Source organism: Nannospalax galili, unplaced genomic scaffold (assembly GCF_000622305.1).
Source record: "Nannospalax galili isolate Female #2095 unplaced genomic scaffold, S.galili_v1.0 scaffold59, whole genome shotgun sequence".
Lineage (NCBI taxonomy): Eukaryota > Metazoa > Chordata > Mammalia > Rodentia > Spalacidae > Nannospalax > Nannospalax galili.
In genome coordinates this window covers 913,046-934,050 of record NW_008344412.1, presented here as the reverse complement: position 1 = coordinate 934,050, position 21,005 = coordinate 913,046, and the positions used below count along the sequence as shown (strand labels likewise).

The 21,005-nt window shown below is 38.9% G+C and overlaps 1 protein-coding gene across 2 annotated transcripts in view; it reads right to left on the bottom strand.

The window, feature by feature from the left end:
- Positions 1-21,005, bottom strand: part of Arhgef26 (Rho guanine nucleotide exchange factor 26) — a 120,271-nt gene that overhangs the window by 69,641 nt on the left and 29,625 nt on the right. For both annotated transcript variants that reach the window (XM_029567159.1, XM_008840630.2), the window contains exons 4-5: positions 18,041-18,097; positions 13,844-14,004 (exon numbers count right to left, since the gene is read on the bottom strand). In XM_029567159.1, the coding sequence (XP_029423019.1) occupies positions 13,844-14,004; positions 18,041-18,097 (218 nt within the window). The remainder of the gene's footprint in view (positions 1-13,843; positions 14,005-18,040; positions 18,098-21,005) is intronic.

The following is a 21,005-nucleotide window of genomic DNA, read 5'->3' as shown; positions in this document are numbered from 1 at the left end:
CAAAAGTCTCAGTCTTGGGGCTGGAGAGATGGCACAGAAGCTAAGAGCTCTAGCTGCTCTTGCTTCTTAGCACCTATTTGGGGCTAACAATCATCTGTAATTCCAGGGGATCCAATGCCCTCTTCTGACCTCCATGGGTACTGTCCAACATGGGTACACTAACATACATGCAGTGTATACATCTAAAATTAAAAAAATAAAGTACTTTGAAAAGTCTCAGTCTCTACAGTGTTTTAAACAAGCAACTAAAAAGGGATTTGAGTTCTGAACAGCCTTGAGCTATTTCACTACCGGGATGCTGTTTTCCTTCTTCTCTTTTTTTTTTTTTTTTTTTTTTTTTTTTTTTTTCTTTTGGAGACGGTGTCCCCCCATAGCCCCAGCTGACCTGAACTCACTATTCAGCCCAGGCTGCCCTCGAACTCACAGAGATCCGCCTGCCTCTGCCTCCCAGTGCTGGGACTAAAGGCGTGCACCACCATGCCTGGTGCTGTTTTCCTTTTTATTGTACCCAAACTAAATTGTTCCTGTTGTACTTTGGGATATAATGGAAGAAATAAAGCCACACAGAACCAGCAAGCGGCTAACATTTCTGGTTTTGCAATTATCAGTTCTCAGCATCACAGTATTTATGTTGTAGGAAATTTCTATGAGCACTAAATGAGGGAATACAGATCAAGCTAGCTGCTAGGAGAAATCTGTGTTAAGTTTCTAGAAGCCTCTAGTCATAGTATTTTCTTCAACAAATCAATATATAACCAACCCTGCTTTATGTGTTTCAGCACACTTTATGATAGGTATGTGTGTATATACATACACACATACATATGCAAATATTTGTCTCTTTAATATTAAACTCACACTGATTCAACTGTAGGCACAGTTATAATTATGTAACTATGCTGATTTGCTGACATTCAACTCATGCCAATAGCACTAAAATGGCAACTTACATCAACTACAAATTTATCTAACGCACACACTTTCTCCAAAGATGCACCACAGCCATCTTGTTGTGGCAAATTCACATACTGGACAGCACTCCAGCACGATTCTCTGGGACTACTAAAAATATATTTTTTTTTTGACAGAGGGGAGGCTGGAGAGATGGCTCAGTGGTTCAGAGTACTGGCTGCTCTTGTAGAGAACCTGGGTTTGATTCCCAGCACCTACATGGCAGTTAACAGCAGTCACTAACTCCGGTTCCAGGGGCATCCAACGCCCTCTTCTGACCTCCACAGGCACCGCACAACATGGTTGCACTTTACACACGCAGGCAATACACCCATACACGTAAAATAAAAATGAATAAAATATTTAAAAAATATTTTGGGGGTTTATTTGAAGTAACTACCGTCTGGTCACAAAATTCAGGAAATACAGAAATGCATCCCTGATTGCTTTTTGTTGTATTTTGTTAGAAACCTTTCACTACCAAACTTTGACTCATAACTGGTGCAATATTAGCAAAAGTTTCTAGAGCATCTACAATAAAAGGTCCTTTGGGGTCATTTTAAATAGCAGAAATCAAAACCAAAACAAAAAGATGCAAAAATATGTGTCACTGACCAGGAGAAGGTCTCTTGTTAAGGCAGTGTGATGGTTAATTTTGATTGCCAACTTGATTGGCCATTGGTGAGGCACTTTTAGGTGTATCTGTGAAGGTGTTTTCACAGAGGATTAACTGAGGGGAGAAGACCCCACCAAATGTGAACAGCACTATCCCATGCTCTGGGGCCCTGGCTGAATAAAAAATGGGGAAAGAAAAAAGCTATCCAGGGGCCAGAATTCATCTGTCTCTGTTTCATAGTCTACCCAAATGTGAGGAGTGCCAGCCACATCCTCCTGCAGCCACAAACACCATCATGCCAAACTAGCCAAAATAAGCCTTTCCTCTAAAGTTGTTTCCTGTCAGGTATTTGGTCACAACAATGAGAAAAGCAGCCAACAGAGGCAGAGTGTTGCCTTGTTCAGCCTTAAAAGCTGGGAACATGCACACGGAAAAAGTTAATCATAAAACAAAGTGAAAGACTAGAATGAACTCAGGTATGCCACGTCGTTTATTATGAGAGCTAAATTAACAGCAGGTGAGCACTACCTTAGTCTAGCTATTGAGCTAATGCTCACACAGCTGATAGGCTTTATGATTTATAGTTCCAATTTCAAACAAGTTACCTGAATATTTCAAGAATAAAGTTTCAATCCTGAGTTACAGAAACTTGAACAAAACTAAACATTCCCGGAGGACATGATGTAAAGGGAGATTTTAGTGGACCTGAGGTCAGAGCCAAATGGCTTTTCCTTAAGCTGGATTAACTGCCAGTGCCCCAACCCTCTGAATTTATAAACTCTTAGGGGCAGAGAAATAATTGAAAAACTCTGCATTCAAGCTAGAAGTATGCTTAATATTTTGAAATGTGACATAACCCAGGTTTGCTTTTCCTTTAAATAAAAGATCTTCATACTGTATCTAAATGACCAATTTATTTGCAGCACAGAAACACGGGTTTATTAAGCTCTGGTCTACATATGCCAGTTGTGCAACTGATGAAGTTATTAGCAGACATAAATAATTAATGACTTGTTATGAGGATGGCATTTCTAAGTACAGGTGAAGGCCACTACCTTATGAGATCAATATTCTGAGGAGGAAAAGCAAGGATAATTATAAGGCAGGGAAGGACCTAGTTCCCTGGACCAGGCAAAGTCCCCACTGTGAGAGACTCCCTGCCTCTCAGGCACCTGTCCCATGCATGCTTTACCCCCCCCAGATCCGAAGAATGGAGACTCTGCCTGTCATGCTGACCTGTTTCCAGGGCCTGACACACAGGAAGTGCTCAACAAATTATTCTTAAAAAAACAACTCACAACAAATATTAATATTTTGTAACAAATATGTTATGAAAGAAAAGATGTAATGTTCAAGAGTCCCATATTCAGAGAAATGACTACTAGCAACGGATAGCTATTCATTACAAAGTTCAAAAGTGAGGCTGGTGAGGTGGCTCAGTGGGTAAAGCCACCTGACACTACAAGTCTGAGGACCTGAGTTGGAATCTCTGAACACAAATAAATGTAGAAGGACAGAATTGACTCCACAAAGTTGTCCTTTGACCTCCAGATGTGACTGTGGCATAATAACAAAGAATGTTTTTATTTTCCTAAAGAGAAGGAAATAAAGCTCTAGCATATTAGGAGAGTAGAGGAAGGGTAATTGTTATTCTTCATTTAAAACTCTGGATATTTGACGGGCCGAAAGAAAAGTTAGAGTAAACAGGCATTTATGCATCGAAACTATCTGTATATCTCTGGAAGTTATACCCAAACCAGCCTTGCTGGCAAGTTACATTTCACTGCATACCCCTTGGAAGAATTTTAATTTTTCACTACTGTGAGTGGCGGTGGGCAGAGCCTCGAAACCACCATTTCTTGGAATTGAAAAACAGAGGTGCTTCTTCCATTTGGGTAAACACTGAGCCAGCCTCTGAGGATGTGCACACAGCTCATAAGGGAATATAGGACTGCAACCTGGTCAAAAGCAGTTCTGGACAGTGTACACTTTTACAAAGTTAGGAGTCTGTCTGCAAGTCAACTATACATTTTTCCAAAAAAACCCATTAACTGAAATTATCAAAATATCATACTATATTTTCCTTAAGGAAAGTGCAAAAAGCCTTCTGCTTTGCTTATAAAGCCCTCTCTCTGTTTCACCTGCTGCTTAGAGCTGGGATACTCACTCAGAAAATAATTTTCAGAACTTATCTCTATTAGCAGACTATTCACATCTGCACTTTCTCAAGCCAATCTGTCCCACATTATAAAAATACTATAGCAATGTATATAATAATATATATAGCCATATTTTTCATAACATCCCCCAAAAGGTTTTCACCATATTCAGACTCTAATGTCACACAACTGAACCTTAGGTAAAGTTTGCAAAGCCCATCCCCTGTGAGGTTAACTATTCTGAACCATATACCAATGGGAAAATTTACTGCCTAGGAAAGGCACTGTATAGTAAGGAATTCTCCAGTGGGAGCTGGTGATAATACGCTCCAGCAAAGCCCTTAGCCCTGGGTTCAGATCCTTTAGTATGATAAACACCAGCTCCTTGCTGATGGAATGCTTGCTCAGCAGCTGAGAGGCAGAGAGGAAGTGATCAGCCTAAGGATGAGATTAGGATACCTAGCTCCATTATCAGGAAAAGAAATGTGATCAACAAAAACCAGTCTTCAAAGTTGGTTTATGCTGAGAAATCTGACCAGGCAAAGTCGAGCCTGTTTCTTCAACTTGAACATCACTAAAGAGTACAGAAAAAACAGGATTTTCTTCGTATGTTTTGGTTCCAACACCCTGTAAAGGGAGAGAGTTTTGAAACTAAGTAATTCTATTTTTCACCCTCCAAGTAAGGATATTTCATGACAAATAGAAAAAGCCTAGTGTATACCTTCCAAAATAGTGATAAAATAATACTTTGATGTCTAAATTTATTCATAAACTAGTAAAATATTTTGACATTACAAATTAATCCTACTCTGGTTACAAAAGTAGTTTTGTAGAAGCAATCTATATATTAGTTAGGGAAGCAGAAAAAGGTAACAGATTAAAGGGAAAAGCAAAGGTTGAAAACAGAGGTGATACAAACACAAACTAGGCAAAACAATTCTCTCAAATTGAGAGTTTTTTAGAACCTGCCTAAAAGTTCCAGATTCTTCAAAGATAGCTAAACCTGTGTTAGAAATTTCAAAAAAACATTTCTCATAAAAGATCTTTAACTTAATGCTAGAGAAATCCAAGAGAATAATTTAATGGCTTGATCACTTTTGTTCTTTTTCAATAAAATGGACTCAGGTAAAATTTCAAATTAGGAGATGGGTAACAGGGGGTAAGCTGGGAGGCATCTTCCAGCACATTCTTCAAGGATATCTACATACACAAGTACAGACTTACATCTGTGTAAGTCAGTGCTGTGTATCACAAGCACACAGGATGCAAAGGAGAAGCAGGGCAGCTCCCTCAGGCAGGCACAAATGCTGCCATTGTGCTGGTTCTGGTTCTTCATGGCGCTCTTCTTTGCTAGAAAATAAATTCCAATGAACTCCCAATACAAAGAGAGTTTTTCTGGTTACAAAGAGGCCTTTGTTTGAATCCCCCACAAGTGACAGGGTCAATCTTAGCCAATCTTGACATTTCTATGGAACCTATCCACAAATTTTTTTCCAAGTCTAAATCATTTCCCGAAAACTTTTTGAAATCCAAAGAAAACACTGTATAGATAAAAGTCTCTGTTAAGTCCTTTCACAAATACCATTCAGCAAACATATATGTTCTTTGGGATAGTCCTCTATAAATATATTTTTAAAATTTAAAATCACAAGACTATATGACTTAATCCACATCCTTAAAAATAACAGAGAATGATAGTAATATACTGAATTAATATTTAAAATTCACCCGTCTTCTTAGAATATAGAAAATGGCTTCAGAATTTTTAAAGAAAAATCATACTTTCACAGCTCTTTACACAAAGTTGACATTCTAAAAAATTAAGATAAATTTTGATGAGAAATTACTCAGTATTTACATAACCACCTAAGGTTAAAGAATTCTTTCATTTAAATCACAAGAGACTTGCAAACTTTCCTACAAAAGTTTATTTTGGAGATATTGTATTTCTCAGAGTGAGCAGCAAGAAATTATGATCTGAATTAATTCTTTACTTTCCAAACACACATTTTCCTTTTCTTTCTTCCTCAACTCACTGTAAAAGTAGTTTAAGTAATTTAACTGTGTTATTGGGATGCCTTTTGTTATTTTGATTTTTGAGACAGGGTCTCCCTGTAGGCCCAGATGACCTAGAACTTCCTTTGCAAACCAGGCTGCCCTTGATCTCACAGAGATCTGCCTGCCTCTGCCTCCTGAGAATTGAAGCACTAAAGGCATGTGTCACTAAGCCCTGCCCCCTCGGGATGCCTTTTTAACACAGTCAGGCACTTTTATAATCAATTAGTTTATTTATGGATCATGCTACAACACTGCAACTGTAGGGACACATTCAGGGACAGATTATGGTAAAGACAGCGGACAATCCCCCTTGCTCACAGTGTCACAGAGGACATCACAGAGTGATGAAGTCCATGTTGAGCCACAGAACGTGAGATACATTGACTTGTAAGGTCTCCATAAAATATTCAAATATAATATAATATAATTTATATTTGAATATACAAAGACATTCAAATATAATTCTAAGTCTACTGGATGACATACAGCAAACCAAAAAGAGCAAATACTGGTAATTTTCCTGATATGTAATCCTTAGAAGCCTAAATTAAAATCAGTTCTTTAGACTAAACTCTTAGCTGTAGTTACCTAACTGTACATGTGTATTTCTGACACGTGGTCTAGAGTGAACAGATCTGAAAAATCAAAAGTCCTGTTTAAACAAATAAGCGCAAGCAGATTCATATAATTAGTTTGGGCTCAATCTCTTTACTCAGAAGTGGGAAATGATGGTACTTCATAGCATTCTACAAAGGATTAAAACAGATGAAATGGTAAGTGTTGGAAATATGTAAAAATTGATGCCCAGATGATAATAATGAACCCACAGCAATCAGAAGTGACCTCTCTGGATAAGCAATTAGGAAGCTCACAAGAGCTTGCTTTTGAAACATAGTTCATCAGCCAGACTTCTTGTTCTTAAATCAAATGCTGGATTTAACTTGGCTAGATCACCAAGTTTACATTAAGCTCTTTCCATCGCCAAAAAAACTGGGTGGTCTTGCTTGTTTTAACTCACAACTGGCAGAGTCAAAAATCCACAAAAAGGTTCAAAATCCAGAGCTGTAAATGCAGTGCAGATGAAATGCTGCAACTAAACCCCAGCCATTGTTTCTTTTTCCAGAAATTTCTACTGTAGTTTAAGATGGATCACAGTGACTAAGTTGGTAAGAGTTTATTGAGCCCCAACTGGGATCTTTTTCTGAGCTTAAATCTCTATATGACAACTGAGAATTCATAGGAGCTTGAAAAGGCAATGCATAAAGGAAAATAAACAAATAAAAGGACTTAGTAGGTCCACACGCTGGCAAAAAGCTAACAGGAAGAGTCTAGCTGGTGGTTGCAGCATGCCAGGGCCTGTTCTCAAACACCGGCCAATGATCAGAAAACACTAGCCTGACAGGATACAAATAGCTCAGGTTATAGTTACCAACTAAATCATAACTAATATATTCTGTATGAATATGGTAGATTCCATTTACTTTGACTTCATTCAATGTCAAAATAAAGAGGACTACTAAAATGATGTAATACTGTGCTTCCACCCATAACTGTGTTTTAAAAACTCATGGAAACCATCACACTAGGGTCTATATAAAACAAGCCCTATTCTTTAACCGTATCCTAGACAGTGCTATGCTGGCAGAGGCAAGTAGACAGGAGATGTGAGAAAAGCAAAACCCAGAGACATTTCATATCAGTCAGAAATAATCAAAGTGACAGTAATAATATCCACAAAATAATTTCTATATGAAGGCCAGTGAGGGGATGACTCCATGTATAAGGGTGCTTGTAGACCAAGCTGATGACCTGTGTTCCATCCCTAGAATTCACATGGTAGAAAGAGAGAACCCACTTTCACAAATTGACCTCTCACCTACACAGACACAGACACAGACACACAATGTAAATAAAAGTTTAAAATACTTTTAAAAATTGATTTCTATGTGATAGCTTACATAAGATTGCCCTGAAAAGCATTATGCATGTATTATTTAATTCTTCAAACTGTTTTCCTCTTCAGAGGGAAGAAAACAGAGTTAGAATCAGTAAGTCTTTGCCTAGTATTTTCCTAAATGAGTGCAGCTTTGAGGTTTGAGGGTGCCCTAAGTTTCATCTTATTCCTTCCGGAAAATGGTGACATCAGTAGCACATGAGTGCCACTGATGAAGTTTATAAAATGGTATTAAACCTATACGATGCCAAATACCATTTAAGCAAAAGATGCAAAAGGCCCCCATGTACCTGGCTAGCAGTGTTCTAAAAGAACGGTGAGAATAGAAAGCTCCAGACATCCACTGTCATTAAATCCTAGTCTTGGATCCGCAGTCCAGTGTTTTTGCCTTGTCACTGAGGTGTAGAGGGGCACTGCATAAAGAAGGGGTCCCTGGCTGGTTCTCGGGCTTTCACAAAGCTCCTGCCTTCAGTCATACCTTCTCCTCAACTTCACCAACTTCGCCCCTTTGCAGAGAAAAGCATATTAAATGTGACTATGTCAGACAACATGGTTCTGGGATTTAGATCTGGTTATTTCAATTTAAACTTTCTTGGACTGCCTGAAATCGTTTATTAGCACCAGCTCAGGTTTTCTAGCTTCCAAAATACTATTGTTGGCATCATCCTTGTGAGCTTGTGCACTGACTCTCCATCGCGTTAGCCAGGATCTCAGGTGCGATGAGTACAAGTCTCCAACCAGCCATGTCTAACCAGCAGCGTCTCCTGCTGAGGTTTACAAAGACCTCAGCTCACCCACTGCTTTTCTGCAACCTTAATTACAAGAACTGCATCTGTGAAGACATCTGTAACCCTTATTTCTGACTGAGATGACATACAAGCCAACATTTATGTCTTTGCTATCACTGCGCACACGTTCTTGTGGAAGACTTGTGGGGAATTTCAAATGAATGCCTTTGTTATTCCTCAGAAAGTCCATGCAGATCACCGAGAGCGCCTTCTGTGTTCTGGGTTTCAACTATCAGCTAAAGAAATTGATTTTAGAAAGAATAAAGTTTATCTGCTTAATTAAGGCAGTAAGGCACTGGCTTATTTACCAGAATCTCTAGTAAATTATATTATATATTGAGTAAGGAAAGAACATTTGCTAACAAGAAACACCAGAACAGTCATTACTTCAGGGCAAAAACTAAACAGGTTCTACAACTTAAAAAGGTCCATATTCTCTGGCCTGGTTACATTAAATATGCATTTCTTTTTAAAATTTGGCCTTATGAATTAGGTAGGAAGGATGAAATGTCAGTATGAAGGTTTACTGTCAGTTAGTTAAATGCATTAGTTTAGAATTTTAACGACCAAATAGAAAAAGTATTTCACAATGCACATAGGCTGTGCCAGCATTTGCACAAAATGCCATTTTTTTGGTACTATCAAGCAATTTCACAAGGCATGTGTATTTATAATAGTATTTAATGTCCCATGATATTTCAAATTTAATATAATCTCTAATTTAAATGGGCACAAACGTGGGGTAAGAACTGTTTTGTGTGTTTACTTTTGTCATAATTTATGTATATATAACTCAAACTAACCCCATATTACTCCATTTAGCAATCCTAGAACTTTTTTCAACTTTTAAAAATTTTCAATTATTTTCAAATTTTTAAAAATTATTGGGAGTGATGAGTTTGACATGTTAACCACAACACTGCACTGTCATGCACCATACAACTTTCAGTCAATAATGAAGCATATGTATGATAGCAGTCTCATTAGAATACAATGGAGCTAAGTTTCTACTGCCTAACAGCCTCCCAGTGGTGGTAGCACAATGCCTTGTTCAAGTTTGTGGTGGTATCGTTGTAGACAAACCTCTCTGCTGCCAGCTCTGCGGAAGCACAGCAATACCATTACAAGAGAACTTGATATTTGACGATGACAAACCGCTATGTCAGTGCTTCGTGTGTTTATTTTGCTACACTTTTTATTGTGAGAGCATACCCCTTTTATTTAAAGAAAAAGCTTATCACAAAAGATGTACGCCATGCTACACAGGCAGAAGCTTTGTGTATCACATGCTTTCTGTGTCTTATTTTTCTCTTATGCTTACTTAATTCTCTGTGCTTTTGTTCATCACGGCCCTGGGAGGAACAGCCTACATCATCATTACATGAACAGTGTCTCTTAGGAGTGCAGAAGGCTATATACCATCTAGGTTTGTTCAAGTGCACTCTAAGGCATTTTATTTTTTTTAATATTTTACTTATTATTTTTTTTATGTATATGCATGTATTGCCTGCATGTAGGTGAGTACACCTGTGTTGTGCAGTACCCGCAGAGGACAGAAGAGGCTGTCGGATCCCCTGGAACTGGAGTTACGGACAGTTGTTAGCTGCCAGGTGAGTACTGGGATTCGAACCTGGGTCATCTGCAAGAACAACCAGTGTTCTTAACCACTGAGCCATCTCTCCAGTCCCCAGGGCATTTTCACAATGATAAAACCCCGTCCTAAGGATGCATTTCTTAGATCTTGTCCTGGCTGTTAAGCAACGCATCAGTACACATTAATGCTTTGTTATTTATCCTATGACTTCAATATCTTGTGTTCATTATTGAGAGCAGTCTACTGAGTAAGTTAAACAACACCTTTTAGTATTTGATGGACTACAATATGTTCCACGATGCTTTAATTTTTAAGAAAAAGCTTAAGAAAAATGCTAAAACTATATTCAGATTAACAGTGCCTGCTTATCAGATTGACAAAAATCTAAAGGCTTGTTGACAGGCCCCTGGAAAGGCTCTGGAGCTGCAGAAACTTGTCTATCAGGGGCAATGCAAGATGGTACAAATGCTTTGAGGGGAATTTGGCAGTATATTACAAAAGCACATACAGATTTATCCTTTCATGTTGCAATTCTTCTAGGAATCTCTCCCAAAGATAAAATAACTAAAACACGACAGTGCCTAAGTCCAAAACACGACGGCAGCAGTGAGATTGAATTAATTCCCTGCCCATGGAGAACTACATGGATCAGCGGTGACACGGCTTCTCAATGGAGAATCATGCAGCCAGAAATCTGAAGGACTATCATCAAAAACTGCCAGGAATATCCTCTAACACATACATATGTGATGTGAACAAGGAGCGGTTGAGAAAAGTGTGAGGAATACGCTTTCACTTACTTAAAAGGGGGAAATAACGCAATACACATACACACATATTAAAAACAAAGAGAAACAATAACCTTTTGGGGTGCAGGGGGGAGATGAATCAGCATGTAAAGCTGCTTTCCACCAAGCCAGACAACCTGATTGTGATCCTCTGGTACCGACATGGTGGAAAGAGAGAAATAACTGCCTCAGGTTGTCCTCTGACCTCCAAACACACACTGTGCAAACAGTGCCCTCCCCCAATCCAAATAAATGTAATTTAAAAAAATCAGGAAACCTTTTCCTTTAAAAAATTAATTATACAAGAGCAGAGTAGATAAACAGTGATAGGAGCCAGGGTTCCGTTTTTGTAAAAAGTTGTATAAGCTTTATAGAGCTTGAACTGTCATACAAAAACTGCACATTTAGTACATCTATTCTGATGAACTTGGAGCATCTGTAGACCTTTCGGAATATGTCCTCTTCAGATATGAATTTGGACTTGTTTCTGGACATATACTGAAACAGACAAAACTCACCAGCAACACTGTCATCTTAAAACACATCGGTGCTCTTTGGGGGAAAGAACTCCAGGTCTGGAGCAAGAATTTTTAAGACATCATGATATACTATATAGCAAGAAAATGGCCATATATTATTAAGATCAAAATGGAAAACCTTGAACATCAATAAATGGAGTAACTTTATCACTGGGGAGGTTAAGAGGCAGATGTACATTTCTGTAGAACTATCCCAGCTACTCCATGAGTGAAAGATGACAGATTACAGCAACACCATTTCATAATCCGTAACGAATTGATGGATCTGATACTGATTACCACCACATCCATATCGTGTGCCTCCTGGAACGGCCACACAACGAATGTTCTGGTGTCTTCAATAAACAATTTGGCAGGAAAAGGTGTAAAAACGAAACATTTTTGAGTACAGATATGTAACAGTCTGTACAACTGAGGTAAAAAAGGGAAGAACAGTTTTCATAGCATGTGATCATCTAAATTAAAACAAGGAAAGTATATTTGCTTATAGCAATCATAATCTATTTCTGAAAAGTTACATAAGAAAGAAAATGTTTGCTCTAGCTGACTTTCAGATGGCCAGTGAGCAATTCTGGTGGAGAGTGAACACTTGGAGCATCCGTAGACCTTTTGGAATATGTCCAGTGAACAGTGTACAAAGGGCATACCATTCAACCCTTTGTATCACTGGAATTTCAAAATGTGAACCTATTACACACACACAAATCAAACAGAATAAATCAAAACAAACAATGACGAGCAGTGCTTTAAAATTGTGGTTATATAATGGAATTTTTTTCTTACTAAACACTGCAACATTTATTAGTAAAATTATCATATATGTATACTTGGAACTATTTTAGTGAAAAAAAGATAAACGAACCTGGTAAAAAAAATTAGCTATTGTTAAATGCAAGTTTTAGATGCATGAAAATGTGCTGTGCTATCTTCTCAAGTTCTCATGACAAAAAATAAAGCAGAAATAATTAAATACAATAAAAATGCTTTTAGAAGCTACCTAGAGAGCTGAGACCTACTCTTTCTTTCCTGAAATAGGCACGTGTCACAGCCCGGCAGAAACCAAGGCTCCTGCTCATGTGCAGAAGGGAAAGAATGAGCAGATGTGGGGCAGACACCTTAGGTAGCTGTCTGGTGACACAATTAAACAAACATTCAGCATCTGTGTATCCACCAGCAACTCAAAACACACCTTAAAATTTACAAGGAATGTACCCCTGAATAGGACATCTACATCAAATTTCTGCCTCCCAAGACTCAGGGATCATTGTGGAAGAGGGGGTGGAAGGTTAGAAGAGCCAGAGTCTTACAGCCACAAGGAAATGACCTTGTGGATGACCACAAGGAAAAAGAGTTTTCCAGACAGCTGGTCACTTCACTCTGTGAAGTCACAGAAATGGTGACAGCATGAACAAGTCCCCTGCAAGCTCAAACCATAAAAAAAAATCCCAGCATAGATGTGGGAAAGTGGGTAAGAAACCCCCAACCCTACCTGAGGGACCACTGGCAACTGCTGGGACGGGGAGACTGAGTGCCATTTGAGGTGGGACTCTCAGTAGGTTCACCAGGCTCCAGTGGATGAACCTACATTGAAGGCCATTTGGGAACACAAACCTGATTTTATAGGCCTGCCTATCTATCTATCTATCTATCTATCTATCTATCTATCTATCTATCTATTTATCTGTCTATCTATCTATCTATCATCATCATCAATGCTTTTAAATCTATCTATCTATCTATCTATCTATCTATCTATCTATCTATCTATCCATCCATCTCTATTTATCTATCATCTCATCTATCATCTATCTATCATCTATCTATCTATCTACCATCTATCTATCATCATCTACCTATCATCTATCTATCTATCTATCTATCTATCTATCTATCTATTTTCTATCATCTATCTGTCATCTATCTATCTATCTATCTGTCTGTCTGTCTGTCTATCTATCTATCTATCTATTTTCTATCATCTATCTGTCTATCATCTATGTATCTATCTATCTACCATCTGTCTACCTATCATCTATCTATCTGCCTATCTATCAGCTATCTATCTATCTATCTATCTATCTATTTATCTATCATCTATCTATCTATCATCTATCCCTTTATCTACACATAGATATATGTATACACATATTTTACAGAAACTTGGCAGGGTTAGAAAAGGGAGTGCAGATACAGGACGGGATCTAAACATGGTCAAAATGTATTACATGAACTTTGAAAAAAATTTAAAAATTAAAAAAATCTGACAAGGACTAGAGCCAGCAGCCAGCCTTGGGTGGAAGAGACCTTACAACCCCAGCACCTCCCTTTGAGAGAACACAGGTATCCAAAGGTAAGCACTGTCTCAGCAAGAACAGAGGAAACTGAAGAAGACTCACTTTTTGCTTGCCTCACAGACATCTGTGATATTGGAGAAAAGGTGATGCCTCTCGGTTTTAGTCATTGTGTCACTCAGTTCTTTAGAGTCCTTAAACATTCGTATCAAGATTTCCAAGCTGTGTAAGTAGGAATGCTCAGAGGATATGACTTCAAAGATTGCCTGGTAAGAAGAAAAACAGTATTTTGTTAATTATTTTAATTGAAGAATTAAATACAGCTCTTACTGTTTTGTTATAGGAATGATATGTCTTGGAAAAGCACAAAAAGATCAACATTAAGAAAATGCATTATCAAACTACTGTCTTTAAATAAGGCTGTATACCTAAATCTTGAGAACTGTCACTGCCTGTGTACATACAGGAAAATGAATGAATCAGGATGACTTTCTAAGGCATGCTGAGGTCATGCCTTTGCCACAGGGTAGAATCCATGGAAGGAAGTAGGGCATGTCATAAAATCTCTGTGTGACATTAATTAACCTTTGGGGTCACCTCCTCCAGCTCTGCTTTCAAAGCATGCTGCTTTCAGGGACAATAAGAATTTATGATCATCATCTCACAAATAGTTCCCTTGCTCCCCTCCTGTGTTTGTGGTTTCTCTCTCTGTTTTAATATGACTAATTTGCAGTCAATAGCAGCAAACACTATGTGGCATGACTATATCTACCCTCAAAAGGTTCTTATCAGCCACAGGAATTCTTTTATATAAACTCATACAATTGAAAGTCATTCCATTTCTTCAACAAGCCACCCTCTCCTACTCTCATCAGTGTCTCAAGAAGGAGCAAAGTACCCTCGGCAGAGACCCTTGGTATCAGACACACAGAGGTTCCTGGTAAGTATGAATGATGAAATGCCAGGCCACGTCTATGGAGAGCCACCAACACCCTACATAAGGAATTCATCTACCTCTTCAGCAAAATCAAACTCAGATTCTCTAATAATGGGGCCACAGGGAGAATTTCTCTGGGAAAGAGGGTCAAGGGGAGTGAACATTCTTGCAGGCCTGGGGTTCACGTCCTTCCTGGAGAGTTTCATTACTTTGACCTCTAGGATTCATCTCCTTTAACCACTTGCCCCAAAGAGCACAGGAGATGGGGGCTCTATGGAAGGAAGACAGACAGAGGCAGGTAGATGCCCAGCTGCTGATAGGTGGACCGTATCTTGCGTATCAAGTCAGAAGAGCTATAACCCCAGTGTTCACTGCCCTTTTTAGCATCTGTAAGGCTTTAGAGGCTTCAGTCTTCTAGGTTCTAGTCTAGCCTCAGCTAAGCTTCAGGGAATTAACTGACATAACTATTTAAAGAATTAAAAGTAGGGGCTGGAGAGATGGCTCCGCAGTTAAGAGCACTGGCTACTTTTGCAGAGGACTCAGGTTTGATTCTCAAATGGCACATGACGGCTAACAACTGTCCATAACTTCAGTCCCAGGGGATCTGATACCCTCTTATGACATTTTCAGGCATTGCACGACATGGGTGCACTTATATACAGGCAAGCAATACACTCATACACATAAAATAAAAATAATAAATATTTTTTAAACAAATAAATAGTAAGGACATTAAGAGTAAGCATGTATCTTGTATAATTTTATGCAGTCAACACACTGTCCCTAAGAGAAAATTCTCCCTCCCTGACCAAGCATGATGGATTTTAAGTTGCTGGTGGATTTTGTGCCTTGGGATGACTTAAAATATTTTCAAAAACAAAGTCTTCTGTAATTGGACACAAAATACAAACAGTGAGACAAAAAGATGCACTGAACTATACCAAACAGATCACATGCAAAGGCAGTCACAGCTCCAATGCAGAAAAGTTTCATGTAATAATGGATGATCACAACAGACATCAATCACTGAAGGGCAAACAAGGTTGAGCCTGCTCAGAAGTAGCTATATACGAATAGAAAGGAACTACAAAGTTAGTTTCGAGGCCGCTGTGATACTGTATATCACAAACCTTTTTATAAAAAATATTTTATTTATTGTTTTTATGTGTATGTGTGTATTGCCTGAGTGTAGGTAAGTGCACCCGTGTCATGCAATGCCTACGGAAGACAAAAGAGGCTGTCAGATGCCCTGGAACTGGAGTTACGCACAGTTGTTAGCTGCCACATGGGTGCTGAGATTCGAACCCTGGTCTTCTGCAAGAAGAGTCAGTGTTTTTAACTGCTGGGCCATCTCTCCAGCCCCTATATCACAAATCTTAATAAATATTTTTAGAATACAATAGAAACAGACAAAATTCAAATGTGTAGGATTTCAAAGACAGAACTACTTGAATAGAATTAGACTTTGGAGAAGTTCTTGGATTTGTCAACAAGGAGAGAAAAGGGGCTAGAGAGATGGCTCAGTGGTTAAGAGTGCTGGCTGCCTTTCAGAGGACCAGATTTGATTCCCAGCACCCACATGATGGCTAACAACCACCTGTAATTCCAGTTCCAGGGGATCAGATGCCATCTTCTGGCCTCCATGGGCTTTGCACAACACAGGTGCACTTACATACATGTAGGCTAAACACTCATACATACAAAATATCAATAAATACACCAAAAAAATTAAAAAATCAGGAGAGGGTGCCATTTGGGAAGTGGGTATATAGACAAATAAGATTGTGTGGGATGTTCTGTATGATATACACACAGAAAAATCAACAAATTTAAAAAAATATATATTTGAAAAGGAAGCATAAAAATTTACTTCATGTTAAATAGTAGAAGTGATAAACATTACCAGTGAAATCTACCTGATGACTTTATATCCATACTCAGGTACTAAGAATCCAGGTATAACCGACTGTGATTAGTAATCATCAGATACATAGAGATTAAAGACACATGTGAAAACATCTAAGTGTTAGTAGCATTAAAAATGTAGGAAACAGAAAATTAAAAAAAATCAGGAGAGAGAAATACTGTTTAAGCCACAATGTTAACAGTAAAGGAAAATGTTCTATCCTCTGCTAACACTTAGCAAAATCAGTATAAAATGTAAAAGGAGGCATTCTGAGAATGCAGTATCACATAACAGTTGGAGCTAATGGTCAGAATGGAGATATACTGCCAAATATGTTGAGTGTGAAAGCAAATAACCAAAAACAGATACATACTGGTATCATTTATATACATTTAGTGTATATGTATGCATATGTAATACATGGTTTAAAAACACAAACTGGAAGGATATGCATCAGTTCAGAATTAAAGTCTTCTCTGGGAAAGACAGAAAGGACTACAGAGAACACAAGGCTGAATCAACAGTTTTACTTTCTTTAAAAAAAATGTGCTATGCCAGGCATGGTGGTGCATGCCTGTAGTCCCAGCACTTGGGAGGCAGAGGCAGGCAGACCTCTGTGAGTTCAAGGCCAGCCTGGTCTCCATATTGAGTTCCAGGACAGCAGGGGCTACAGAGAGACCCTACTTCAAAAAGACAGAAAAAAAAGTGCTATATTTATGAATTCTCAGCTGTGGGTACACTAAAGTGCTATACTATATCCTTTAATACTTTTAAACTTAACTTTCAGTATTCTGTTCCCATATAGTTTTGCTTTATTCCATACCAATTAAGTAAGACAAGGATACCCCGGTATCCCCCGTGGAATTAATTTACCTGTATGTACAGGCACATGTAGGTGTTCACACTAACACACAGAAGACAGGAGAAAGGTGAGAATTTCAATGTATTATAGTGAGCAAAAATTTTAAACCACATTGATTTAAATTTTAAGTTCTAAAGTCCTATTAGCTGTCATTTATTTTTTAAATAAACTGCATTTTTGGTGTACTTTAAAATTTACAGAAAACTTGCAAAGATAGTTCACGGGTCCTTGTACTCCTGACCCAGCTGCAGGGTGCATTACATAACTGGGGTATGTTGTCTATGAAATAGCAGAGATACTTTACTCGGATTCCGCCAGCTTTCCCAGTATACCCTTTTCAGCTGCAGGATCGAATGTCCATGTCATTGTTTAACATGTTTCTTCCAGGTGCTTTGCTGTTAAATGCAAATGTGTTAAGACATTTACATTTTTTTTTTCCTGTTCTAGGGGCCAAGATATGTATAGCTTTACTTAAGGAGAGCCACTTGCGGTATTTACAGAAAGAAAGCAAATACATTTCCACAGGATAACAGTAAGCAAATGCACACAGTACGTGAAGGCAAAACATAGGACCCCCCCTCCCAAATAGTAACATACCTCCTGTCTCTTTCTTTCCTCCTGGCTCATTGTCTGGGACAGCCCATTTCTTTTTACCTAGAAGAAAAAGCAAAAGAGAGTTACCCTCATTGACTTTAAGCTTGCTTTTTATGTAAGGTAGAACTCTGTGCCCTTCAAAGATGAATGAAAAGAAGTTAGGCATAATGTGGAATTCAGCATCTGTTAATTTTTGGTTCTCAAAACCTTCAAATAATACTCAATCATAGTAATAAATTAGTATACTTCAATTTAAAGAACCAGAACACAATCCTATCAGCGTGAGTTTTTGTTCTAGTCTTCAGGTCTCACTATTTGCAGTTTATAATAACAACCTCCAAATCACGAATGAAGAGATCAGATATCGAAGAAAATGATAGATGACTGAGAGTTTATGGTCCAGATTCACATACAAAAGTCATCTTATCACTTAACCATTGGACTGTCATTGCACCTTAGAAAAATCCAAAGAGGAAAGACAGTCTCTCCACTGCCTTGACAGTTCTAGCAGATTCAAGCCTCTCAAGCAGAGATATTAATCTGATCATCTTTGAGAAGCAACAGTAACTCCAAGACTCATGAACACTAGTAATGTACTTGAAATACAGTTGTGGTATTTCTGAGTCAGTAAAATACTGATCTCAATTACTGCATTTATTCATAGGTTACAGCTCCCATCAAACCCTAGTTTCTAAATCCAAGAACGGGGGCTGACCTAGCAAATCAATAGTAAAATCAATAATCATTTATCGAACACTATATTTCATGCTAGGAAACTTGTTGAGCATTTTATATCCTTTCTCCATGCAACTCTCATACAAATTCTGAGAGTTAAAAGTGTTCACAGATGGTGACAACTGAGGTGTAGGACCCCAAAGCACACAGCTAATAGGAGCAGGGCCAGGATCTGGTCTCTGCCTGTTCAACTAAGGCTTCACTTGTAATGATACATGGCTGAGGGGATCCCCCTGCTCTCCATGAGAGGCACCCCGAAGGCTGAGCTACCACCACTAAAACTGTCTCATGCCATGTCTGCACTGAAGTTTCCATGTGTTTTCTTGGCTCATGCCTATCATGGACTGTTCTTAGCCTTACCCACTATCCTGACCCTAGGTCAACCTGTCAGCAAAAATTCATGGGCAAAAAGGCCTCCATACACATTTTAATAAGGCAGGAACCTGGCCAGAAGAATGAAACCCTTCAGAGCTCCCTTTGGTGAGCCTGAGCAGGAATTTCACAGGATTTCCTGCCTGACAAAGTCCTGGTGGATGGATGTGCAGGCACCATGCCCACAATCCCTGCAGGTGAGGTCACCACTCTTTCCACACTGCTGGCTTCTCCACCCAGATGGAGTTCAGATCTGAAAATCTTCTGGGTAGGAAAATTAAGTATCTCTGCTTCTAGACCCACACAGAGGACAGCTGGTAATCCTGAGGTCCTGAGCACTTTGTGCTAAAGTGATTGCCCTCTTCGTGGAGGGTTGGGGTCGGGGGGAGAAGGTAATTTTGAAGCGGCTGAAGCAGTAATGCACAGAATTAGCACTTTTCTCTAAGACTAATATAATGAATGACAAAGTATTCCTTTAACCAAAAAGTCATGAATAAAAAAACCAGCAGTCCCCACTAAACTAATGTGATAGAAAAGACTCCAGGAAGCATTCTTGAATTATGATTAAGGAAACTGAATTGGAACACACTCAAGGAACCTGAAAGTTTGCTTTGGTGAGTTAGGACAAAGCAGTCCCTTGTGGCTGGCTCCCAAGCCTCTGCTCCAGGGCCTGCCCTGTCCTCTCTCTGCCTGCCCTCCTGCATCAGCCACTAACACCCTGGACAGGACAGGCAACCAGGCTCTTTTATTGGAGCAAGAGGAATTGTATCTACCAGAGGCGACTTCCACCACATCCAATTCAAAATTAAATAGAACCTGAGGTATCTAGTAGGTTTCTAGAAGGGAAAGGTCATGAGCAGGTCAGATGATTTCAGAGACTGAGAATTGTGGACCAATGACCACGGAGAGAGTGATCTGTAACGGTACCCAAGATGAGTGGCAGAAGTCAGAGAGAACCAGGGGAGAAAGTAAGCACAGAAGGAGCTAAAAAGGGATGCAAAAGGGAGGAGGGAGTGGTGTTGAGGGGGTGAAAAAGAAGGAAGGAAGGAAGGAAGGACAAAAAGTTTATATACAATGCTGAATGAGGGGCTGGAGACATGGCTCAGCGGTTGAGAGCAATGTCTGCTCTTGCAGAGGACCCAGGTTCAATTCCCAGCACCCACATGGCAGCTAACAACTATCCAGTCCTTAGAGGATCCAAGCCCTCTTTTGACTTCCACAATATAGACTTAGATACATGCAGGCAATACACTCATACACACTCATACACATAAAAAATAAAAATAACAGTTCTAGGAGTTTTCTGGTGGAACTTTTGAGATCTCTTAGGTATAGTATTGTATCATCTGCAAAAAGGGATAGTTTGACTTCTTCTTTTCCAATTAGTACTCCTTTAATTTCCTTCTCCTGTCATATTGCTCTAGAGAGAGTTTCAAGCACTATGTTGAAAAGGAGCGGAGATAGTGGACATCCTTGTCTGGTTCCTGATTTTAATAGGTATGCTTCCAGTTTTTCTCCATTTAGAATGGTGTTGGCTGTGGGTTTGTTGTATATAGCTTTAATTATGTTGAGGTATGTTCCCTCCAGTCCAATTCCCTCTAGGACTTTGAACATAAATGCATGCAGAATTTTGTCAAAAGCCTTTTCTGCATCTATTGAGATGACAATGTGGTTTTTGTCTTTGAGTCCATTTATATGATTAATGATGTTTATTGACTTGTGTATACTGAATCAGCCCTGCATCTCTGGGATAAAGCCTACTTGATCATGGTGAATGATCTTTATGATGTGGGTCTATATGTTGTTTCCAAGTATTTTGTTGAGAATTTTTGCATCTATATTCATGAAGGATATGGGTCTA